Here is a 25765-nt window from a genome sequence, read left to right as displayed (position 1 = left end):
CGGGACTATTACTGGCCGGGTGTTGAAGGTGACGTGGCACTGATTTTAAAGGGTTGCCACGACTGCGCGCGGAGGAAGGCCCCAGTTGTCCGGGACCGGGCCCCGCTGCAGTCCATCCGGGTTTCTCGCGTTAATGAGCTCGTGGCGCTCGACATTTTGGGGCCATTCCCTGCATCCCAACGGGGCCACAAATACCTCTTGGTGGGCGTTGAGTACCTCACACGTTGGCCCATGGCATGGCCTTTGGTCGATCAGTTGGCCTCTTCTATCACCGAGGCCTTCGTCCAGGGGTACGTGTTTGACAAGGGCGCGCCGGAACAATTGTTGACTGACCAGGGGCGGAATTTCTCGTCTAGGTTGCTCAAGGAGGTGTGTGACCTCCTTGGCACCAAGAAAATCCGCACCTCGCCCTACCACCCCCAGTCAGACGGGATGGTAGAGCGCTTGAACCGCACCCTTACGTCCATGCTGTGCCACCAGGTGAACACGTCCCAGTCAGACTGGGACCTGTTCGTCCCGGGGGTCTTGGCGGCGTATCGGTTGGCCCCTCATGCCTCCACGGGATTTTCGCCTTTTTATTTGATGTACGGTAGGGAACCGGAGCCCCCGGTGCACGTCCAGATAGACGTTGGCTCCTCCAAGAAGGGGTCGGCGGTGCCGACCCCTTTGAAGGTCGCGCTTGACCGGCTGCGCGAGGCGCGACAGGCCGCTGCCGAGAATTCCGCAAGCCGGCAGGCGGCTAATGAGCGGCTGCCCAAACACCAGGCAGCTGGCCTCCCGTGGATAGCGGGTCAAAAAGCGTGGCTGCATTGTCCCCAGGTCCCCGTTGGCACATCGGCCAAATTGCATCGCCCTTGGCAGGGCCCCGTGGAGGTTGTGGAGGTCCGCCGGCCGCAATGCGTCCGGATTCGGTTCGGTCGCCGGCAGTGGATAGTGCACCCGTCCCGGCTCAAACGTTATGTTCCATCTACCCTGGGGGATCCACCCCCAATTCCGGAGCGGCCGGCTGATGATGTGTCCGGCGTGCCTGACCGGCCGGGTCTCGCTGACGGAGGTGACGTCCGACCTGTGTGTGTGCCCCCAGGCCCCTCCCGAGTGAGGCCGACAGAAACCCCCCGGTCACCGGAGGCCACGGCGGTGGGCCTGTTGCCCGCTGACGGGCCACCTGCATGGGAGACGGACATCATACGGGGGAGCGGGCCAGCAGCGCATACCCGCTCGAGGGGGATGCGGCTCCGGTGACGGCCCTGATGGCCGTTCAGCGGGCCCAGCCCCTGGCGCCCGTTCGGCGCTATCCGGCGGATGAGGCCTTCGGGGTCTATTTGTCTTGTTTTTTGTTGTTGCTGTTCTGCTTGAGGGGCCGTGCTGCCCTAAGGTTTAGTTTCTAGCAGCCGGTTATACCTTCAGGCACACGAACTCGTGAATATTCGGTCTTCGGTCCGGTGTGGGGCCCCGCTTGCGGGGTGCTTGCAGCCGGGTCGGCTGTTTTTTTTCACGGGGGGGGGTGATGTAGAGGAGTAGAGGAGAGTGGTGGCGTCGCGTGCGCTGTCCGGTGCTGTGACATCACGGGACGTGGGGTCGCACGCGCCGGGCAGTGCACGTGACGTCTCGCCTCAGAGGGTATTTAAGGGAGACCCCGTGACGTAAGCGGGGTCACTGGAGGAACGGGGATAGTGGAAGGGGTGAAGAGGGAACCCTTATAGTGATACCTGTTAATAAACCCTGGCGGAAGCCCCTAACTCACCTCCGTCTCCGAGTACCTCCGTCTACAACAGCAACAACTACTTAACACCTATAAGACATTTTGCTTCAGCAGCTCTCCTGCTATATTTTGTCCTGCCTCAGCAGCTCTCCCGCTTTATTTTTTGCACCTGATGACTATTGCTTGTGTTTCGATCAAAACGTCGTGATATTGTTTTTCTTTCTATCTACGTGGCTTTACCGAAAGACTCAAAGAATATGAATTCCTGCAGTCACGAAAGCTTTAAGTCAAGATTTAACCCTTACTAGTTAGGCGTGTTGGGTGGTGGCTGGTTTTAATAACACATTTATATATTTACGCGATCTAACCCAAAAAATCTCTTATGGATGAACTTTTTATGACTGAAAGTTGAAGACCAATGTGGGTGAGAAATAGCTGGCTATGAAACGTTGTCAAGATACATAGCCGTCTATGGATGACTTCCGAGTAAACTTACCAAACACAGATCCAGACAGTAGTAACATCCCCATCTGGTTAAGTGGAATGTGTCGTGCTGCCTGGAATTGTGGATGCCTGTAAGTTTTGATTTGAAGCTTTCGTGACTGCAGGAATTCATACTCTTTGGTTCTTTCGGTAAAGTCACGTGACTTTACCGAAAGAACCAAAGAGTATGATGACTGTAAAGTCGTTTGTAGAAGTCCATTACACCACCTGCTCTCCGTCAGCATCTAGATCTGCACAACCCCAGTCTGAGTGGTGTCTGAAGCGGTTACTTCCCTATGTAACTGTGATGGGCAGATTCAACCCCCTGCAGTTGGCATATCAGAAGTTCCACAGCAGTGAGATAGCTCTACTAAAGATCACTGATGACCTCTACAAGATCATGGATAACCGGTGTGCCGCAGCGATGGTTGGCCTTGATCTGTCAGCCGCCTTAGACACCATTGACCACGATATGCTCATCAGGTGGCTAAAGTCAAGGTTCGGTGTATCGGGTACAGCACTGTGGTGGATTGAGTCATACCTACATGGTTCATCACAGTTCGTCAAGATGGGCGATGAACATTCATCACCTATGTCGTGCCTAGTCAGCATACCACAGGAGTCCGTCCTTGGGCCCTTCTTATTTTCAACATACGTCTCTCTGATCGCCGATGTCATCTCATCGCATAGCATCAAGTTTCATCAATATGCTGATGATACACAATTTTACACTACAGTGAAGTCAAATTTAGATATGGAGAGTCTCAGTAACCTCTAAGATTGCACGCAAGTGTTTTACGTGTGGTTTTCACGAAACAAAATGCTGTTTAATCCATAAAAATCGGAGGTTTTGCTGGTTGGTACTCGGGCTCAGACAAAAAAAATGTGTGGATCAGGTGTGGCGGTCACGGAATCCAGGATTAATTTTTCTACTCATCTCAATAGCCTCAAAACCATACTCGGACCAGATTATGTTGCTTGATCACCATGTGCAAAATGTAGTCAAGTCCTCCGATTTCCATATCAGGGCTCTACAAAACATTTGGCCACTATTGAGTCGTGACATAGATAACACGGGTGCGTGTAGCAGAGTATTGACAAGACTCGATTATTTAAACTCACTACTCAATGGGACATCTGGCTAAAACATCATCAAGCTGTAGCATGTACAAAATTCTCTGGCATTAGTCATGCCAGGTACTGCAAGATCTCACCATGTCCATCCAGTGCTCGAAGAGCTGCATTAGCTTCCGGTTGCCGAACGAATTAATTATAAGCTAGCACTCATTACACACAAAGCGCTTGCCACAAATTAACCACAACACCTTGCTGATCTTGTAAAGCAGCATAAAATATCACGCGAACTCCAGTCATCCTCGCAGTGGCTTTTAGCTAGCCACCAACGACGGACACCGCATTGCTCGTTTTCAGATGGCTTCTGCGGCCGTATGGAATGCTCTTCCTTCTGTAGGGGTGTCAGGGGAAGGATTCCCACCAATAGATGGGTTAGGGGGAGGGGTGATCGAGGTGATATAAGGAGAGAACGGGCGGGAAAGGGGGGCCTTTGGCGGGAACGGGATTGGGACGGCTGGCGACAGGTGTGAATGGAAGGAAAGGAATAAAGGACGAGACCCCTGCAATCTCGTGTCGGCTCCTCTCTACATTTGGTGGCAGCGGTGGGATCCTAATGGCTACAAAGAAGAATCCTCGCGGGAGGGAGCCGAGGGAGGAGGAAGCAGGGGCCGGGGATCCTTCACATCCTGGGCAACAAGGGGGCCTGCTGTCAGAAGCAGCAGAAGGGGGCCCGGATCGCCTGGAGGATCGCATGGAGGACCGCATGGCCCGCGTGGAGAGGGCGCTCCAGGAGCTCTTGCAGAGGCTCCCTATGGGGGGCCCGCCGGCACCGGGACCCCCACCCCCACGCGTACTACGGGAGGAGAGGCCACGGGAACCGGACGCCGACCAGCCGGCCGGGCAGGAGCCGCAACCAACCTCGTCACGCCAGCCGCCGCCGCTCCCGCCAAAACCCCCAGGGCTAAACACCCAACACGGAGAGCAGGTGGCCGGACGGCCGCGTCGGCTGGGGCCCGTCGACAAGTTTGTGGCTGAGGAAGAAGATTGGGAGGAGTTTGTCCGCCGATTCGAGGCTGCCTTCCACGCTCTCGAGTGGACAGACGAAGAGGCCCTACGAGCGCTGCCATCTGTTCTGGGCAAAGAAGCACTCTCCTCTTACACCTCCCTTCCCTCGCACAGCAAGTCCACGCTACAGGCGGCCTACGAGGCTTTGGGGGAGATCTATTGCCCGGCGGAAGGAGCCTTTAAACGGTTCCAGGATCGCCAGCGAGGGGCTAAAGAATCCCCTTTAGCCTACAGGGGGGCGCTGCTCGTGTTGGCGAGGAGAGCTTTCCCTCGCCTGGCTGAAGAAGCGCTCGAGGACCTCGTGGTCGAGCACCTCATCGCCTACGCTTGCCGCGCCGGGGTTGTAATGCCCGTAGTGACGCCGGAAGAACGCACCTCGCTGTGGGCTGCCCGGACCATCCAAGCCCACGAGCAGGTCATGGGCCGGGCGCCACCCGTGGGCCCGGTGGCTGGCGCGGCGGGGGGGAACAGCCGAGCCGTTGCCGCGGCGCTACTTGGTCCAGCGACACTAACCGCCGAACCTGCACCGTCACCACAGGCTGCCGGTGGGGCATCTGGGGACGGACCGCCGACGTCTGAGACGGAGCCATCGCTGCGGGAGGTGTACGCGGCGATCCGGGGACTGGCGGAGCAGAGGGACCAGCCGCCGCGTCGCTGGCAGCCGCCTCTACAACATCGCGCCGAGCCCCCCCGACGCAACGCCCCGTGGGTCTGCCACCGTTGTGGTCGCGAGGGGCATGTGGCGAGGGGGTGCCGCACGGAGCCGGAGGCCGCCAACGTCACCTGGAACCTGCCGGGGCCGAACGCCGACAGGAGCCAGGCGAGTGACGCCGTCCCACCCGGCCTCTCGGGCGGGCCGGGTAATTACAATTCCGACGCCGCGAACTCACCGGGAGTCTCCTCGGGGTGGGCGCCGGTGGTGTCGTTTCCCGGTCCCCGCTGTTCTGGTCGGGGGAAGGTGATAGCGCCGGGGCCTGTGGTCGCATCGCGACCCGGAGTGGCGTCGCGAACGGACGTGACGTTGCGTCCGGAAGTGACGTCGCGGTCGGAAGTGGTGTCGCGGATCGCGCCGGGAATTGCGCCGGGGCCGTGGACCGCGCCTGGAATCGCGCCGGGGCCAGGGACCGCGTCGGGGATCGCGCCGAGGCCGGGGACCGCGCCGGGAGTCGCGCCGACGCCGGGAGGGACGTCGCGGACGGAGGTGACGTCGCGGGCGGAGGTGACGTCGCGGGCGGAAGTGACGTCGCGGCCGGCAGCGACGTCGATGCCGGGCGTGACGTCGCGCGCGGGCGGGGTTTCGCGGGCGGGCGTGACGTCGCGGGTGGGCGTGGTTTCGCGGGCGGGCGGGGTTTCGCGGGCGGGCGTGACGTCGCGGGTGGGCGTGGTTTCGCGGGCGGGCGTGGGTTCGCGGGCGGGCGTGACGTCACCGGCGGGCGTGACGTCGCCGGCGGGCGTGACGTCACCAGTTACCTGCAACGCCGGCGAGTTGCCAGGGGCAACGGCCCGGGGGCGGAGGCAGCCCACACGATTGACATTGCGCCCTGGAGCAATTCCACGACCCGCCTCACCACCGCTTTGCGACAGAGCGAGACGGAACCAGGGGGACCACGCCCCCGTGACAAAGGAAAGGGAGGGGCTCACGGGAAGGCCCACCCCCCAGTCCCCACCGCCCCCTACAATGGGGGGGCCCCCCCACACCACAAGGGGGGCCCATCCTACGTCACCTAGGGGGGGCAATTTGCACTACATAGAGAGCCCAGCCCGCAACCCAGGGGTAAGCCCACACTATGTAACAAGGGCGCGTTCACCCTGCTGTGACGCACTCCAAAGGGAGGAACCCCATCTTCAGTCCATCCACACCCATCCCCCATCATTTCACCATGCACCACAGGATAACGAGACGCCGCCTGGTCAGTGGCCGGACTCAGCCACACAATGGAGGAAGCTGGCAAGGCGGGTGGTAGCGGCCACGTCAGGAACCTCGGTCCTGGTCGGTGAAATCGCGGGAGTGTCGGCACGTATCTTGGTCGATACGGGGGCATCAGCCACGATCATCTCGAGCACCATGCATGAGATGCTGCCGGATAAAATCCGACCTTTAGTCCCCGTCAAGACAACGTTCATTGCAGCAAATGGAGGCAGCATGGGCTTCCTGGGCCAGGTTGAAGCCCCGATACAGATTGGGCAGCTTTCGGTAGCAGGACCCATCCTTGTCTCCGCAACGTTGCCCGTACCCTGCCTGTTGGGGACGGACTTTCTGAGGCGGATGCCAATGAAAATCGATCTGGCCAATGGGCGGGTGGAAGTCCAGGGAACGCATCTCCATTTCCTAAAGGCGGAGGGGGCCAGCCGGGGTGTACCCTACGTGCAGGCTCTGGTCAGTAAGTCTGTCTCCATTCCCCCGGCAGCCCAGATGCTGGTTCCGCTGCAATATCGGTCCCCCCTCGTGACAGCCCGACCAGACTCACCCATCCTGGTGTCTCCGGCGTCAGCGGCCATGGATCGTCATGCGCTGGTGGGGGCCGAAACTATTGTACAGAGGAACCAGCATCTGTTCATTCAGGTGCTGAACACCTCCGATAGAACAGCGACGGTGCAGGAGGGAACAGTTCTGGCCCACGTTAGTCCCTTGTCACTAGGAGCCCCAGGGACAGAGCCCGAGCTTGTAGGCAGCATCAGCCAGTCCGAGGACAGAGGGGCCAAATCGTGGATGGACCAGCTGGCGGGGCCTGAGCCGGGATTGCCGCCCGACCAGAAACAGCAGCTGCACTCGTTATTGCAGGAGTTCTCGGACGTGTTCAGCCGGGGACCGTTCGACCTAGGGCGCACAAATCTGTCACAGCACCACATCAACACGGGAGATGCCGCACCCCTGCGCCAAAACACATATAGAATGAGCCCAATGGAAAAAGGGCACATTCAACAAGCGGTGCAGGAGATGCTGCGGGCCGACATAATTTCTCCATCCTCGAGTCCCTGGGGGGCACCGGTGGTCCTAGTCAAGAAGTCAGATGGGTCACTGAGATTCTGTGTGGACTTCCGACGCCTCAATGCCGTCACGCTGGCCGACGCATATCCCCTACCACGTATCGACGACTCATTGGATGCACTGGCGGGAGCAAAATTTTTCAGTACGCTGGATTTGTTGTCCGGGTTCTGGCAGGTCCCACTAGACGCGGACTCCCGGCCTAAAACAGCATTCCGGACACCACAGGGCCTGTTCGAGTTCAACTGCCTGCCTATGGGCCTCCAGACGGCGCCGGCAACGTTCCAACGCATAATGGAGTTGGCCTTGGCAGGCCTCCAATGGGAAACGTGCCTCATCTACCTGGACGACGTCATTGTTTTCAGCCGATCATTCGAGGAACACATTGACCGATTGCGTCAGGTGTTCCTGCGGTTCCGGAACGCGAACTTGAAGCTCAAGCCGTCGAAGTGCCACCTTATGCAGTCGTCGGTACGCTACTTGGGCCACGTCGTCAGTGAGTCGGGAGTGGCTACAGACCCGGAAAAGACGGCCTGCGTGAGGGCCTGGGCTGTTCCCACAACGGTTCCGGAGGTACGCCGGTTTGTGGGTTTCGTTTCTTACTACCGCCGGTTTGTGCCCAACTTCGCAACCATTGCCAAGCCCTTGCACGTGTTGACGGCGAAAAACCAGAGGTTTTATTGGGGCCCTCTGGAGGAAGAGGCATTCCAGCAGCTGCGCTCACGTCTGACAGATGCACCACCATTGGCCTTTCCGGATTTTGGCCTCCCCTTTATCCTGGACACGGACGCCAGCGATGTGGGCATCGGCAGTGTTTTGTCGCAAGTCCAGCAGGGTCGGGAGGTGGTTATCGCCTATGGTAGTCGCGTGCTTTCATCAGCGGAGCAGCGCTACTGCGTCACACGTAGGGAACTCCTGGCAGTCGTTCACTTTGTGCAGCAATTCCGACCCTACCTGTATGGTCGCAAATTTACGGTCCGCACTGACCACGCGGCCTTGCAGTATTCGCTCCGCATCGACCAGCCTTCGGGCCAGCTGGCCAGATGGATAGAACGCCTGCAGGAGTACAGGTACCAAGTAGTGCACCGCAAAGGGACCAGACATGCCAACGCAGACGCATTGTCCCGACTGGTGCCCCAGGGCCCTTGTGCATGCACCACAGGCGGGGCACGCTGCAAGGAGGCGAGGCCGGAGGGGACGGTCATCGCTCCTGTACGCACGGCGGAGGGCGCACAGGGTGAGGTCCAGCTGACCGACCACGACCTGGGGCTGACCTTGGACGATTGGAGACGGCTACAGCTGGAGGAAGCCCCACTGCGAACACTACGCGCCTCAGCAGAGGCAGGGGGGGAGGAGTTCATCGTATGGGAGGATCTCCTCATGCGATGGGACCCGACAGGGCGCCGGCGATGCCTGGTAGTTCCGGAGTCGCTGCGTCAACAATTGGTTATGGACGTACACGGCCGCCAGCTGCTGCACCTGGCAGGGCGGAAGACACTGCACACATTACAGGGTCGGTACTTTTGGCCAGGTATGACCGCTGACGTGCATCGATGGGTCGCTACCTGCGTCGAATGTGCGCGGCGAAAGCCGCCACCCCGGGTAAGCCGGGCGCCCCTACAGCCCATCACGGTGACCAGGGTCAACGAATTGGTTGCGTTGGACATCTTGGGACCGCTGCCGGTCACGCCACGGGGAAATAAATACCTGTTGGTCGGAGTCGAGTACTGCACGAGGTGGCCGATGGCGTGGGCCCTCCCGGACCAAACGGCACAGACCATCGCCGATGCCTTCGTGGGAGGCTATGTCCTTGATAAGGGGGCACCGGAGCGGTTGCTCACGGATCAGGGCAGGAATTTCTCCTCACAGCTATTGAAGGACGTCTGCTCTATCCTGGGCACTAAAAAGGTCCGAACATCTCCATATCATCCCCAGACCGATGGGATGGTAGAGCGGCTTAACCGCACCATAGCGGCCATGCTGTCCCAAGTGGTGGACGAAAACCATTCCGACTGGGACCTCCACATTCCATCGGTCTTAGCGGCGTACAGGGTGGCCCCACACGCGGCGACGGGGTTCTCGCCGTTTTTCCTGATGTACGGACGGGATCCCGTTCCGCCTATTGAGGTGCAGCTGACGGACATTCCGGCAAGAGCCGACGCATGGCCGAAGGCACTAAAGACCTCCCTCATTTATTTGAGAGAGGCCCGCCAAGCAGCGGAGGCCGCATCGGCCGCGAGCCAAGAGAGTAATGTACGGATACGGGAGAGGACAGTGACAGCCAAGCCCTTTAAAGTCGGGGACCAGGCATGGCTACACTGTCCTCAGGTGCCGGTTGGCCTCTCACCAAAGCTGCACCGACCCTGGAAAGGGCCGGTCGAGGTCATCAAAGCACTCCGACCGCAGTGCGTCCAGGTCCAACTGGGTAAGCGACGATGGTTTGTACACCCCACCCGCCTTAAGCCATACATCTCTCCACCGTCATCTTCACCAACATCACCACCAACATCACTGCCAACATCATCATCATCCCTACCCAGGCCAAGGTCGCCGACCACCACGCGCCGACCGGCAGGGGGTTCGGTGCCCTGTGTTCCCTTGTCACCTACAGCACCCCATGTGAGGCCTGACGGAGCGGCGGCACGAGCGGGGGCCGGAGAGACAGCGGCGCCAGGCAAGGCGACACCGGCACCACCGAACCAGGGACCGCGACGAGAGGGCCTTCGAAGGAGGGGGCCGCCACGGTCATCTGCTGCCTGTGGATGTCCGGGCTGTTACGGGATGCTGGCTGGAGACCTGGGCAGGCCGCGCAATTGATTTGTTGTGTTATATTGCATTGTATGGTTGTGGGGGGGGGTAAGGGCTGTCGTCACTGTCAGTGGTGGGAGGCATGGGGAGACTTAAATGGTCCATGGAGGAGGCAGAACCGAGGACGGTTATTTTTTCTCCGGGGGGGGGGGGGGGGTGATGTAGGGGTGTCAGGGGAAGGATTCCCACCAATAGATGGGTTAGGGGGAGGGGTGATCGAGGTGATATAAGGAGAGAACGGGCGGGAAAGGGGGGCCTTTGGCGGGAACGGGATTGGGACGGCTGGCGACAGGTGTGAATGGAAGGAAAGGAATAAAGGACGAGACCCCTGCAATCTCGTGTCGGCTCCTCTCTACACTTCCAATATAAGGAACCCATTATAGCTATGCACTTTTAAATCTAGATTGAAAACTCGTTTCTCTAGAACTGCTTTTTGTTTTTAGTTTGTTATCCTTCTCCGCACCTCCGATTAGCATGGTTGGCTATGGATGGTGCGATAGAAGTTCAACATATATACACATACATATGTAATGCGAGCGTACAGTGAGGGAACAAAGTATTTGATCCCCTGCTGATTTTGTACGTTTGCCCACTGACAAAGAAATGATCAGTCTATAATTTTAATGGTAGGTTTATTTGAACAGTGAGAGACAGAATAACAACAAAAACATCCAGAAAAACGCATGTCAAAAATGTGATAAATTGATTTGCATTTTAATGAGGGAAATAAGTATTTGACCCCTCTGCAAAACATGACTTAGTACTTGGTGGCAAAACCCTTGTTGGCAATCACAGAGGTCAGACGTTTCTTGTAGTTGGCCGCCAGGTTTGCACACATCTCAGGAGGGATTTTGTCCCACTCCTCTTTGCAGATCTTCTCCAAGTCATTAAGGTTTCGAGGCTGACGTTTGGCAACTCAAACCTTCAGCTCCCTCCACAGATTGTCTATGGGATTAAGGTCTGGAGACTGGCTAGGCCACTCCAGGACCTTAATGTGCTTCTTCTTGAGCCACTCCTTTGTTGCCTTGGCCGTGTGTTTTGGGTCATTGTCATGCTGGAATACCCATCCACGACCCATTTTCAATGCCCTGGCTGAGGGAAGGAGGTTCTCACCCAATATTTGACGGTACATGGTCCCGTCCATCGTCCCTTTGATGCAGTGAAGTTGTCCTGTCCCCTTAGCAGAAAAACACTCCCAAAGCATAATGTTTCCACCTCCATGTTTGACGGTGGGGATGGTGTTCTTGGGGTCATAGGCAGCATTCCTCCTCTTCCGAACACGGCGAGTTGAGTTGATGCCAAAGAGCTCCATTTTGGTCTCATCTGACCACAAAACTTTCTCCCAGTTGTCCTCTGAATCATTAAGATGTTCATTGGCAAACTTCAGACGGGCATGTATATGTGCTTTCTTGAACAGGGGGATCTTGCGGGCACTGCAAGATTTCAGTCCTTCACGGCGTAGTGTGTTACCAACTGTTTTCTTGGTGACTATGGTCCCAGCTGCCTTGAGATCATTGACAAAATCCTCCCGTGTAGTTCTGGGCTGATTCCTCACCGTTCTCATGATCATTGCAACTCCACGAGGTGAGATCTTACATGGAGCCCCAGGCCGAGGGAGATTGACAGTTCTTTTGTGTTTCTTCCATTTGAGAATAATCGCACCAACTGTTGTCACCTTCTCACCAAGCTGCTTGGCGATGGTCTTGTAGCCCATTCCAGCCTTGTGTAGGTCTACAATCTTGTCCCTGACATCCTTAGAGAGCTCTTTGGTCTTGGCCATGGTGGAGAGTTTGGAATCTGATTTATTGATTGCTACTGTGAACAGCTGTCTTTTATACAGGTGAAGTATTCGGAATGACGGCGGGAAACCACTTGACGGGTAGCACACTTTATTTTCACTTGTCTTCCACAATAACACGTGTGGTCACTATTTCTCACACTACACACTCCACCTGACACTGGTGGTTACTACAGCTCACGCTACACACTCCACCTGACACTGGTGGTTACTACAGCTCACGCTACACACTCCACCTGACACTGGTGGTTACTACAGCTCACGCTACACGCTCACTTGACACGCGTGGTTACTACAGCTCACGGTACACACTCCCGGGCACTCCAGCCCCGTAGCGTCCGTGGCGCTACAGACCCACCCCAGCTTGGGCGTGGGTCTCGACCTCTGGGTCCCGCGGGCCGGCCCTCACACGGACGTTCGGCCCCGGGTCCCAAGGTCCCGCCTCTGGGCCACACAGGGCCCCGGTCCTCACAAGGACAGCGGGACTAGGTGCCTCAGGGCCCTATCTCTTCCTCCTCCGTCTTCTGTCTTCACTGGTCACCAACTCCCCGTGCGCCTGCGCGCACCGCCTTATATAGCCTCCCCTCCCGGGAGACGGAGCGTATGCGGACCGCGACGTGAGCACCCCCTTAGTTGACCAATCCCCACGCGCTTCCACACGATCCCTTCGCTGTCAGCGCGCGTCACCGATACCCAGCCAATCACTGCCTCACAACCCATGACCCCGCGCTGACCCATGATCTTTCACCGTCAGCGCGCGTCACCAACACACACAGCCAATCACTACGCGCTGGCACACGATCCTTACCCCAGCTTGTATCACCACTACACAGGTAACAAGCTGAGATTAAGAGCACTCCCTTTAAGAGTGTGCACCTAATCTCAGCTCGATACCTGTGTAAAAGACACCTGGGAGCCAAAAAGAGGGGGTCAAATACTTATTTCCCTCATTGAAATGCAAATCAATTTATAACATTTTTGACATGCGTTTTTCTGGATTTTGTTGTTGTTATTCTATTTCTCACTGTTCAAATAAACCTACCATTAAAATTATAGATTGATCATTTCTTTGTCAGTGTGCAAACGTACAAAATCAGCAGGGAATCAAATACTTTTTTCCCTCACTGTATGTGGGGTTTCGCCACCCCAGCCCCTAAGCCAGTCAGGCGCCAAGAAGCATCGGGGGTAGGGTCTAAGGCGGAGCCGGGGGGCGTTAAGGGAGGGGTATTATCTGGAAGGTTTTTAAGGGGTGTGGCGAAGGGCGGAGTCTGGGTGACGTGGAAAGGGGATATAAGGGGGTGCCGGAAGGGGCTCGGGGTTAGTTGGTGAGAGCTGGAAGCTGGGCCACGTCGGGAGTCTCCGTGAGCCATCGGCCACGTGGCAACGCGGAGACGGCTCCCAGCACGCCGTCTGCCAGCAGTGCGCGGGAGCGGGGGGAAGCGCGAGAGCGGCGCGGGAGTGGGAAGTCAGTTCTGCGACGTGCCGCGGAGTGACCGGGAGAGCAGAACGCGAGCTGTCCATAACGAAGAAATAAAGAGACGGAGACACAGTCCCTTGTCGTCGACCCGTTTTATTACACATACATGTGGCAAAACCCTGCTTGCCATGAGGGACATAGCAAAGCAAGTCAAAGCGGCCGATGTGGTAGTGGCTGGAGTTCCCAGTTTTTATGTGGGTTTCTTGTAGATTATGTTGATGGCATTCGTACTCTTAGGTTTTTCGGTAAAGTCACGTAGGTAAAAACAAATAATAATAAATAAAAATATAAATAATATAAATAATAATATAAATAGAATAATAAATCACGACGTTTCGGAGGCAACACAAGTCTCCGTCATCAGGTGGGACCCTCACAGCTGAATTTACTGTATTAAGTGAGGAAAAAAATCCAAGAGACAAACCCTTAAATACAAGTTAAGGGGGGGAGGGAGGGGGAGGGGCTTGTCTGAATGTGGTAGCCAGGGGGTATGGCCTGACGGTCCTCTGGAGCGGGGCTATAATATAAACAATGGTGGACATCGGCTCATGGTTGTGGCCGGTGTTAGCTGATAATAAGCATAAAAGTAAGCAATACTGGTAAATACTCTTAGTTCTTTCGGTAAAGTCACGTAGGTAAAAAATGAAATTTAAATTAATAAAAATAAAACAATAAAATCACGACGTTTCGGAGGCAACACAAGTCTCCGTCATCAGGAGGGACCGTCACAGCCAGATTTGCTGCATCAAGTGAGGGCCGGATTCAAGATGCAAGCTCTTAAATACCAGTTAAGGGGGGAGGAGAGGGGGAGGAGCATATCAGAATGTGGTAGCCAATGAATGGAACGTATCGGGAGGGGGGGGGCGGGGCTAAAAGAGGGCACGGAGGTACTCGTGAGCGTGGGCATGGACGTGTTTGTGCGCAAGTCACTGTGGATGTACATGATAGAAAAGAAACGAAAATGCCCATGTTTATACCAGTGTTGGCTGACAATAAAGAGAGTACTGTTAAATGCTAGGGATGTTAACACTCGGTAAAGTAAAATAGTGCCTGTCAGATAAGATCGTCCAAAAATGTGTAGTTAAATCTTTTTTGCATGGTTGATAACATCTTTCCAATGATTACTAAGTTTGTACCCATCATCATGGTTGAAATTATGTCTGTGTTTGTATATCTAAATGGCTTCGTGTACAAACCTTTGATGGTAGCCAGAGGCTTTGCAGAACACCTTAGTCTCGGAAAAAACAATATCATGAGAGCCCACCGCGTTGTAGCAATGATCGGGAACGGCGGAAGACTCAATTTTGCCGTATTTCAAATCTGACTTGTGCTCGCGGACACGATCAGAGACATGACGTTTCGTTTCCCCAATGTAACAGTCACCACAGCTGCAACTCAGTTTATAGACTCCAGGGTATTGCAAGTCAGGGATGACATCCTTCACAGATGGAATTAGATAAAGGATTTTATGTACTGTACTGAATCGGACTTGGATCTTATGTTTGTTTAGAATTTTGGAGATCTTTTTGGTCACGCCTGCTATGTATGGTAACGTGACAGTTTTGATTGGAGTTTCAAGTGGCTGTTTCTGTATGGTGGGAGAAACAGCTTGGCGGATGGTGCGTTCAGAGTATTCGTTCATCCTGAGGGCCCGATGTACATGTCTTAATTCACTGGCCAGGTGGTGTTGGTCAGAAATGCCATGAGCTCTGTGGTATAGCGTTTTGATGAGATAATTCTTTTGAGATGGGTGGTGGTGGGAATCCGGTTTCAAGTAGGAATCTGTGTGGGTGGCTTTCCTGTAGACAGAATGTCCCAAGGATCCGTCAGGTCTCCTCTCAAACAGAATATCTAAGAATGGCAGTTTGCCATCTTTCTCCACTTCCATGGTGAATCTGATGGATGTATGTCTGGAATTGATGTGGTCCAAGAAGTGGTTCAATGCTGGGAGGCCATGTGGCCAAATGACGAAAGTATCATCCACATACTTCTTCCACAGGGAAGGACGCAGGGTATATGTTTGGATGGCGTCTGATTCAAACTTTTCCATGAACATGTTGGCTATCACTGGTGACAAGGGGGAGCCCATAGGGGTACCCTCATTCTGTTTGTAGAAGGTGGCATTCCAGGATGTCATCCCTGACTTGCAATACCATGGAGTCTATAAACTGAGTTGCAACTGTGGTGACTGTTACATTGGGGAAACGAAACGTCATGTCTCTGATCGTGTCCGCGAGCACAAGTCAGATTTGAAACACGGCAAAATTGAGTCTTCCGCCGTTGCCGATCATTGCTACAACGCGGTGGGCTCTCATGATATTGTTTTTTCCGAGACTAAGGTGCTCTGCAAACCCTCTGGCTACCATCAAAGGTTTGTACACGAAGCCATTTAGATATACAAACACAGACATAATTTCAACCGTGATGATGGGTACAAACTTAGTAATCATTGGAAAGATGTTATCAACCATGCAAAAAAGATTTAACTACACATTTTTGGACCATCTTATCTGACAGGCACTATTTTACTTTACCGAGTGTTAACATCCGAAGCGTTTAAGAGTACTCTCTTTATTGTCAGCCAACACTGGTATAAACATGGGCATTTTCGTTTCTTTTCTATCATGTACATCCACAGTGACTTGCGCACAAACACGTCCATGCCCACGCTCACGAGTACCCCCGTGCCCTCTTTTAGCTCCGCCCCCCCCTCCCGATACGTTCCATTCATTGGCTACCACATTCTGATAAGCTCCTCCCCCTCTCCTCCCCCTTAACTGGTATTTAAGAGCTTGCATCTTGAATCCCTCCCTCACTTGATGCAGCAAATCTGGCTGTGACGGTCCCACCTGATGACGGAGACTTGTGTTGCCTCCGAAACGTCGTGATTTTATTGTTTAATTTTTATTAATTTTTATTTCATTTTTTACCTACGTGACTTTACCGAAATAACTAAGAGTATGAATCCTTGCAGTCACGAAAGCTTCAAATCTAGAATTAATACTGGTAAATGCTGGGGATGTCAACACTCGGCAAAGTAGAATAGTACCTGTCAGATAAGATGGTACAAATATGTGTGGTTAAATCTTTTTTACATGGTTAATGACATCTTTCCAATGATTACTCAGTTTGTACCCATCATCACGGTTGAAGTTATGTCTGTATTTGTATATCTGGATTGCTTCGTGCAAAAACCTCTGATGGTATCCAGAAGGTTTGCAGAGCACCTTGGTCTCGGAAACGACAATCTCATGAGAACCCACAGCGTTGTAGCAATGATCGGGAACGGCGGAAGACTCAATTTTGCCGTGTTTCTGATCTGACTTGAGCTCGTGGACACGATCAGAGATATGACGTTTCGTTTCCCCAATGTAACAATCACCACAGATGCAACTCAGTTTATTGACTCCAGGGTATTGCAAGTCAGGAATGACATCCTTCACAGATGGAATTAGATCACGGATTGTATGTACTGTACTGAATCGGACTTGGATCTTATGTTTGTGTAATGCGGGCGTAAACGGCCTCGCGGATATGATGTCACGGGGGGAGGGGTTAGGTCACATGAGGGAGAGGGTTAAACTCTTAAGGGAGAGAACCCGAAGAGACGGGAGGGGAGTGTGGGAATAAAGACAGGGTGAGGCCACGCAGGGCAGAGGGTGGAGAGTGGCGAGATCGGCACCGTCGGCCAGCGGTGACCGGACACAGGAGGAACAGAGAGCAGCGGTGGAGCTGCGGTGTGGGCAGCTGAAGGCTGCACAAGGAAGCCTGCAGCGGAGCTGCAGCGGAGTGGGGAAAGGCTACGGGAGCGACAGCAGCTGTCGTTCTGCCAAGTGGAGAGGCTCTGAGCGAGGGCCGTGTGGGACAAGTGTAAAGAACCCAATAAAGGACAACGGAGACAGACACAGTGAAAGAGTCCTTTATTACACTGGTGTCAGAAGGGAAACGGCATGTCAAAACAGCTCAGAAGAAAGAATATTCCTGCACCATCATCTGCTACATCATCCGACGACGACGACCTTCCTCAGGCGGTGGACCCGCCTGCGATGGAGGAGGAGATCCGTGCGGGAACGAGTACGGGGCCGGGAGTCCAAGATGTCGCCGCGTCGGTGGACCCGTCCGCGCCGGAGGACGCAATTGTGCGAGCTCGTCACGCCGAGGACGGCGTCGGGGAGGGCCGGTGGTGATCTGCAGGCCGCCGCCTTGCCTGCGCTGTCAGCGCCATCTGCCACGCGGCACGAAGACGCCATCTTGGGCGTAGCAGGGGAAGAACGGCGGGAAGACGCCATCTTGCGCTCTCCGCGGCGGGGAGCCGCCATCTTGGACACGTTGCGATGCGACGCCATTTTGAATATGCCGCGTGATGAGTCATCTGCAGAGGACGACGCAACAAGGAGTCGCAGTCGTCATCTGACAACCGTTAAAGAATTCTCCATCAGTGGCGATTGGAGTGCTTTCGCCTGCAGATTTTTGGCGGCGGTGCGCTCCGCCAGGTGGACTGACGCTGAGGCATTGGAGGTTCTACCGACTCTTCTCGACGACGTGTCGGTGCGATTCTTCCGTTCTATAAAGGCCGAGAAGAAGAAAACGTTGAGAGGAGTTTTCGACGAGATGGCTGATGCATACGAGCCACCGGATAATGCCCATTGTCGGTTTGTTCAACGCCAGCGAGCACCCGAGGAGTCGCCGGTGGCATACAGGGGTGCTGTCTTGGAGTTAGCCATGGCCGCATACCCGGAGACGGAGCCTGACCTACTCGAACTCCTCATTTTGGGAAAAATGCTCGAGCTGTCTCGGGATTTGGGGATCCCTATGCCGGTGTGTGGGCACGAAAAGCTGACATCCCGGGCGGCCGCTAAATGTCTGGATGCCCAGTTCAATCTCCGCCACTGGAAGCAAGTCACGGCGTGGACGGGGGGGGCCCATCAACGAGGGAGGTGCTGTGGGTTGGGATTCCAAGAAGGCGGTGTACGTGCCTGATGGGGGGGGCCCGCAGGAGCTGACAGCCGCCTCTGCTCAGTGGTCGGCCCGCAGTAGACCGGGGCCGCGATCGGCGCCGCCGACGCGGGAGCGTCGGGACGGGGGGCCTGCGGCTCGGCGTAACGACATCGACTGCTTCCGCTGCGGTCGTAAGGGCCATTAGGCCAGGGACTGCTGGGCCCGTATCCCAGGTCCGCCCCAGCAAGAGGCCTCGACAGCGGATGCGCCACGGAAGGATCCTCCAGGACAGCAAGTCGGTACGCACCTGACACCCGGCAAGGCTTGACACCTCATTCATCACCATTGTCGCGCGATCCGGGTGTTGTTAATAACGGGAGGCCATCGACTGGGCCATGTCGCTCGGTAACGCAGTGGCGTAAATTGGCACGGCGGGTCGTCGCGGCCGCTACTGGTTCGTCCACTGTACCTGGTTCTATACAGGGGGTTGACGTGCGTATTTTAGTGGACTCCGGGGCGTCCGCGACCATTATATCGGATGTAATTTTCCATCTGTTGGGCATCCCACCGGAGGCCGTGCGTCCGGTTTACGACTCCTGCGTTGCGGCGAACGGGGGTAGTATGGGCATTGTAGGCCAGGTGGACGCCAATATATCTATCGGGGGAGTGTCGGCCTCGGGGATTGTGTTAATTTCGAGGTCCCTTGCGGTTCCTTGTTTGTTGTGAACTGATTTTTGGGCCAAAATTCCCATTCTGATTAGAATGAATGAAAACTGTATCGAATTACCGGGGGGTCGTGTAATCACATTTCTGCCGTCGCCCTGGGGGCGACCTGCTCCGGTCAGCCAGGTCCAGACGCTGTCCGAGGTATCTGTTGACATTCCACCTGGCTCACGGATGCTTATCCCTTTGCGATATCGGAAACCTGTGCCTGGTCGTGAAGGAGCAATTGGGGTTTTGTTGTCGCCGTCCGCCACCATAACGGGCGGATCAGCGCTCGTCGGGGCGCAAACTATTGTTCGGCCGGACCAGCAGCCATTTTTGCAGGTGCTTAATGGAAGTACAGAAAACGTGTGTGTGCCAGCTGGTACGGTTGTGGCACATGCCACTACGGCGTTTACGGCCCAGGATTATCTTGGCAACCAGGTCATGGTTGCCGGTGTTTCGGGCCCTGGGGACGCAGATAATCGCTGGATCGCCGAATTGTGTGGGGAAAATCCTTCCCTTTCCGGGGACCAACGTTGCGCGCTTCGTAAGTTATTGCTGAGTTATTCTGACGTGTTTAGCTCCGACGAATTGGACTTGGGACACACCTCGCTGCTTTCCCATCATATTGACACAAGGGACGCTGCCCCTATTCGGTTGAACTCGCATCGGCGGAGTCCGGCAGAGCGAGATCATGTTCGAGGGGCAGTGGATGACATGTTGGCTGCGGACATAATATCTCCATCCAACAGCCCATGGGGCGCGCCTGTTGTCTTGGTTAAAAAGAAAGACGGCAAATTGCGATTTTGTGTTGATTTTCGGAAATTGAATAAAGTGTCCGTGGCAGATGCGTACCCCCTACCGCGTATGGATGATTCCCTCGATGCCTTGTCGGGGGCGAGGTTCTTTTCGATGCTGGATCTCTCTTCGGGATTCTGGCAGCTTCCCCTCGATGAGTCCTCGCGGGAAAAAAACTGCTTTCCGTACGCCGCAGGGGTTATTTCAATTTAATTGTCTTCCGATGGGGTTGAATGCTGCCCCCGCCACATTTCAGAGATTGATGGAACTGGTATTAACTGGGTTGCAGTGGGAGACATGTCTAATATATTTAGACGATATTATCGTCTTAAGCCGCACATTTGACGAACATTTACTGAGGTTGGAGGCGGTGTTCGCCAGGATGCGTTCCGCTAAATTGAAATTTAAACCTAAGAAATGTCACCTAATGCAACGGTCCGTGCGCTATTTGGGACATATCGTTAGTGCGGACGGGGTTGCCACAGATCCGGACAGGACGGCGTGCGTCCGTGACTGGCCAACCCCGGCCACGGTGGGGGATGTGCGTCGGTTTTTGGGGTTTGCCTCATATTATCGTAGGTTTGTTCCAAATTTTGCAACGATCGCGAGGCCTCTGCACCTCCTTACGGGTAAAGGACGGAAATTTGCTTGGGGACCGCCAGAAGAGGCGGCGTTTCAAGGCCTGCGCGATCGGTTGGCTACGCCACCGACGTTGGATTATCCAGATTTTGATCACCCCTTCATTCTGGATACGGACGCGAGTGACACGGGCATTGGGGCCGTGTTGTCTCATTCCACGGATCATGCGGCCTTGCAGTATGCACTGAAAGTGGACCAACCATCCGGCCAGCTGGCGCGGTGGTTGGACACGCTGCAAGAATTTTCCTTTCAAATTCATCATCGGAAGGGGGTGCGTCACGCGAATGCGGACGCGCTCTCTAGGTTGCCGCAGAGATCCCCTTGCGCGTGCGCGTCCGGGACGCATAGGTGTGCACCGATCCAGCATCCCCCTCGAGGTGCCTGAGGCTCCAATGGGGCCGGGACCGGCTGATGGGGTTTTGAATCTTCCAAGGGCGGTGTGGATTCGGGAACAAATGCTGGACGATTCATTGGCGATCTTACGGAGTCGGGCTTCAAATGAGAGTGGGGGACCGGGTTCTGGGGGTACGTCGGAAACCGCTCTCCGCGATGGTCTGCTGATGTGGAGGGAAGGGTTACAGGAACGCTGGCGTCTTGTTGTACCGGCATCCTTGCGGTACGAATTGATTAGGACTCTGCATTGCGACACGCTCTTACATCTGGGGGTGCAGAAGACCCTATTGACGTTGCAGCGAGATTACTTTTGGCACGGCATGACAACAGATGTCGTCGGTCACGTTCGCGCGTGTCCCGATTGTGCCCGGCGGAAGCCGCCTATACAGTCTATTCAAGTGTCTCGAGTTAATGAACTGGTCGCTTTAGATATTTTGGGACCCTTCCCGCCATCTGCTAAGGGTAATAAATACTTGCTAGTTGGGGTGGAGTACCTCTCCCGCTGGCCGATGGCCTGGCCCTTGCCCGACCAGTCGGCGGCGTCCATTACAGACGCCTTTCTATTTGGGTACGTTATGGACAAGGGGGCACCGGAGAGGCTCCTTACAGTTCAAGGCCGAAATTTTTCTTCTAAATTGTTGGGGGAAGTGTGCGCGGCTCTGGGAACTAAAAAGATACGGACATCTCCCTACCACCCACAGACGGATGGTATGGTCGAACGGCTAAATCGGACTTTGTCCGCCATGCTGTGTCACACGGTGAGTGAAAAACAATCAGATTGGGATTTGCATATCCCTGGGGTACTCTCGGCATACCGGATGACGCCGCATGCGTCTACAGGATATTCGCCGTTTTTCCTTATGTACGGTCGCGAAAACGTGCCGCCGATGGATGTGCAGTTGGGAACAGGAGTGAGGGGACCTACTAAGCCTCTTCCTGATTACATTCAGGACACCGTTCGCCGTGTCACTGAGGCGCGGGAAGGGGCCCGCATGGCTACGGCCAAAGCCCAGGCTCGGAACGAACGGTGCGCTCGACGCTCTAAGGGGAAGTGCCCCTGGAAGGTGGGGGACATGGCCTGGCTGCATTGCCCACAGGTGCGGCCAGGGACCTCCCCTAAATTACATAAACCATGGCAAGGGCCTGTTCGCCTCATCGAGGTTCCCAACCCACAGTCTGCACGTGTTCGGTTTGGATCTCGGCGTTGGTAAGTTCACACGTCTCGCTTGAAACCATATGTGGCCCCTCGAACTGATGCGTCATCTCCTGATGTTGCCTTGCCGGGGTCTGTTGCTGCCGACGCACCCTTGCCTGTGCCTGTTGACCCTGCAAGAGCGCCTGTCGTGCCTTTTACAGACAAGCCGGCCGTGACACTGCAGGAGACAGGGGACTCTGCTCGGGGTGTGCATACCACGGCTGCGGGGACACCGAGCCCCGCCGCCCTTCCGACCCCGCCGCAGACACGATTGCGGGACACCCCGGACTCTGGGCCTTTAAGGATACGGGACCGGGACGTTGGCGGGCCTCCAATAGCGACAGGAAGACTTGATCCTGTCGCTCTTAAAACCCCGTCGCGTTCCCGGTCTGCAGGGGGGCCGCCGCCCGTCCGGGACAGGCCGGCGACCCGCACGCGGTCTAAGTCCCTTTCGTTTCGTTGATTTATACTGTTCGTGTTCTTGTTGTTATTGTTATATTTATTGTATGCTTCGTTGTCCTCACATGTATGATGGTTGTGGTCGCTCGCATTACTTGTTGTTGTTGTTGTTCAGCCGAGGACGGCTGGAATTTTATCCACGGGGGAGGGTGGTGTAATGCGGGCGTAAATGGCCTCGCGGATATGACGTCACGGGGGGAGGGGTTAGGTCACGTGAGGGAGAGGGGTAAGCTCTTAAGGGAGAGAACCGGAAGAGACGGGAGGGGAGTGTGGGAATAAAGACAGGGTGAGGCCACGCAGGGCAGAGGATGGAGAGTGGCGAGATCGCCATGCAGTGAGACTCGGCACCGTCGGCCAGCGGTGACCGGACACAGGAGGAACAGAGAGCAGCGGTGGAGCTGCGGTGTGGGCAGCTGAAGGCTGCACAAGGAAGCCTGCAGCGGAGCTCCAGCGGAGTGGGGAAAGGCTACGGGAGCGACGGCAGCTGTCGAGCTGCCAAGCGGAGAGGCTCTGAGCGAGGGCCGTGTGGGACAAGTGTAAAGAACCCAATAAAGGACAACGGAGACAGACACAGTGAAAGAGTCCGTTATTACATTTGTTTAGAATTTTGGAGATCTTTTTGATCACGCCTGCTATGTATGGCAACGTGATAGTTTTGATCGGAGTTTCAAGTGGCTGTTTCTATATGTTGGGAGAAACAGCTTGGCGGATGGTGCGGTCAGAGTATCCGTTCATCCTGAGGGCCCGATGTACATGTCTTAATTCACTGGCCAGGTGGTGTTGCTCAGAAAAAACATAAGAGTATGAATCCTTGCAGTCACGAAAGCTTCAAATCTAGAATGTTGATGGCATGTTGATGAGCAAAATTGCTGATTAAGCAGCAGTTCTGCTGACAGATCCTCAACGTTGTAGAACTCGGAGTGCCATTGTGGAAACTGGAGGATTGCACGACATCAGAGCTGCAGGTGGCGATCCGTAGAGAGACCGAGCTCAAAACTCAGTCCACTGGTTGGATTACCTTCTCCGGGGGAGCCCGGGTATCAGCGAGACATGGACGTCTTTAATAAGATAATAAAGATGCTTAGACACACAGATCAAAAGTTATTGTTCTATTGGCAACCAACATGGTTATTTATCTCAGTGTTAATAGCATACATCAATGTACATATTCACACTCAGAGATGGATGTTTTTAGCGAGATTGTTGGTTTTCTTTTTCACCAGAATGTTCTGTCGTGGTGACTCTGATCGTCCGGTTCGTAATGAGGTGGAACTACCTGACTGAACTACCAAGGCGATGTTTGTGATCGCGCCAGTGTTGAACACGAGATCAAATAAGGAAAATTTAACTTAAGTGCAGTAAACACTGACCAACAGAATACATCTCTACGTTACTTTTATTATCAACGGTGCATTCCAACTTGTCACAAATAAGAACATAGTACAATGGGTCCCATGTGCATGATGTGTGCGTGCTACCACTTTACGTCTGCCAGCAGCACGCTGCCCTCGCTGGCCCTTCACAGGCAGCTTGGCTCTACGCATTCCCATTCCAAAACACAGAGCCTCCCCAACTGTACCGTATGTTGAACTTCTTTCGCACTATACGTAGTCAACTGCGCTAATCCGAGGTGCGAATATACAGGCGTCAGGGTCTGGATCGAACCCACGATCTCCTGTATACCAGGCAAGGTAGTTCACATATCCCTTCCAATTACCTGCCCCGATTGTTTATCCCTACCTGGCAACTTTTTGTTGAGTCACAAAATACCTCCATGCTTCTACCTATGCCATCCCACAGTCAGAATATTTATACTGGAGGAACACGATGAGCTCTAAAGCTCTTTTTCACAGATGTCCAGGAGAGGCAGTTCATTCAGAAATCACCTTTCTTCATTCTGTGTGCACTTCTAATTCCCATGCACCCCCACCCCTAATTTGCATCACCTGTTCATTATTCCAAATTCTCGTGCTTTCCCCTTATTCTATCGGTCGCAACATACTTCTTCAAGAGTATGCAGTCACGAGAGTCTGTCAGTTGTATATAAAATGAATTAAAGTGAGATAACAGTGTTACATTTCGATTTGTACGCAGATGCGATTGCCAAGCATATACTTGTCTTGCATGTGGATATACCATTTCACCCCTTCAACAAATGCACAAGCAAGTTTGAACCTCACTGTACTATGATTGGTCTCTGTTTGATCTTATTGAGTGGACTTGCGCTGTAGAGAGTTTACTATTTGGCAAAGATGTGTGTTTGTGAAGTGTTTTCCATTTTTCTTGTTATGATTTATATTTTCTTCCTTCCTGTACTTCATTTTGTTTGCTTTGCTTTTGTCACTTCCGAATTAGACTATCCTGGTATTTTGAGTGTTCACCTAGTTAAACAAAATAACATTAAAGGACAGTTGTGCTGTGCGGTCCCCAAAAGCTTTACAAAAACAATACCCCAATTTTCAGAATCGGCAGCTTAAATATTCTAGGAAAATCACATTTGCGCATTACAACGTGTGTGGGCGCTGGATGCTAAAGCGAGGAGTTGGAGTCTGTGGCTAGTGTCGGCCCTGCGGCGTTTGTGCCCGAAGTGGAGGAACAGTCATAGTTGCTGTGGTCGCCCTCGCAGATCTTGGGGCAGCCCTGGGGGTGGAGACGGAGGGAGAGATCAAGAGACACTGTTTGGCATGTGGGAACCCATCATAATAATTACACAGAAATAACAAAGTTCACTTGTCCAATAGAGCCTCACTTGTCGTCGCCCCTTTTTCTTGCAGGAAACCCCTGCACTGGCATGTTTGGCCAATCTTATGGAATATTTTGCATGTTTAATTGACGAAAGTTGCAATGTAATGCTCAAATTTACATATATTAGTCATACATATTTTGCTTAAAAAACTAACGTCCAGAGCCCATGTCACTAAAAATTATGGATCTACTCTTCAGGAGAGAGCTACGAGCTTCCTTGCAGAGAAGGGTTCAGTAAAGTCTTTGGTGCACCATGCACAGCTTCTCACAAGAGGCCTTGCGTGATGCAATGATGACATTTCGTACATAAAGAGTGTAATGTCAAAACATGTATTTTATTTAAATCTGAAAATATTAATAAACATATGGACCTAAATATGTGATCTGATAAATTTAAATAATTAATCTGAAACTCATCCCTGACGGATTCACACACTGCCAACATCTCAGGCTTACATGTGTGACATGAAATGGGTCACTATGGAGCATAGTCCTGGTTG

General features: G+C 54.2%; 2 protein-coding genes across 2 annotated transcripts in view; one reads left to right on the top strand and one right to left on the bottom strand.

Moving 5' to 3' along the window:
- Positions 1–3689: 3689 nt before the first annotated feature.
- Positions 3690–10017, top strand: LOC144722917 (uncharacterized). Its single transcript, XM_078601335.1, has 2 exons — positions 3690–5144; positions 9922–10017. The coding sequence occupies exons 1-2, from the start codon at positions 3873–3875 to the stop codon at positions 9931–9933; spliced, it is 1284 nt and encodes a 427-aa protein (XP_078457461.1). The 5' UTR covers positions 3690–3872; the 3' UTR covers positions 9934–10017.
- Positions 10018–23898: 13881 nt separating this feature from the next.
- LOC144722916 (uncharacterized) overlaps positions 23899–25765 on the bottom strand; it is a 66347-nt gene continuing 64480 nt past the window's right edge. The window contains exon 11 of the mRNA XM_078601334.1: positions 23899–25160. Within this exon, the coding sequence (XP_078457460.1) occupies positions 25076–25160 (85 nt within the window). The 3' untranslated portion in view covers positions 23899–25075. The remainder of the gene's footprint in view (positions 25161–25765) is intronic.

This window comes from Lampetra planeri, chromosome 16 (assembly GCF_965212315.1).
Source record: "Lampetra planeri chromosome 16, kcLamPlan1.2.h2, whole genome shotgun sequence".
NCBI lineage: Eukaryota > Metazoa > Chordata > Hyperoartia > Petromyzontiformes > Petromyzontidae > Lampetra > Lampetra planeri.
This window is presented reverse-complemented; position numbering and strand designations above follow the sequence as displayed.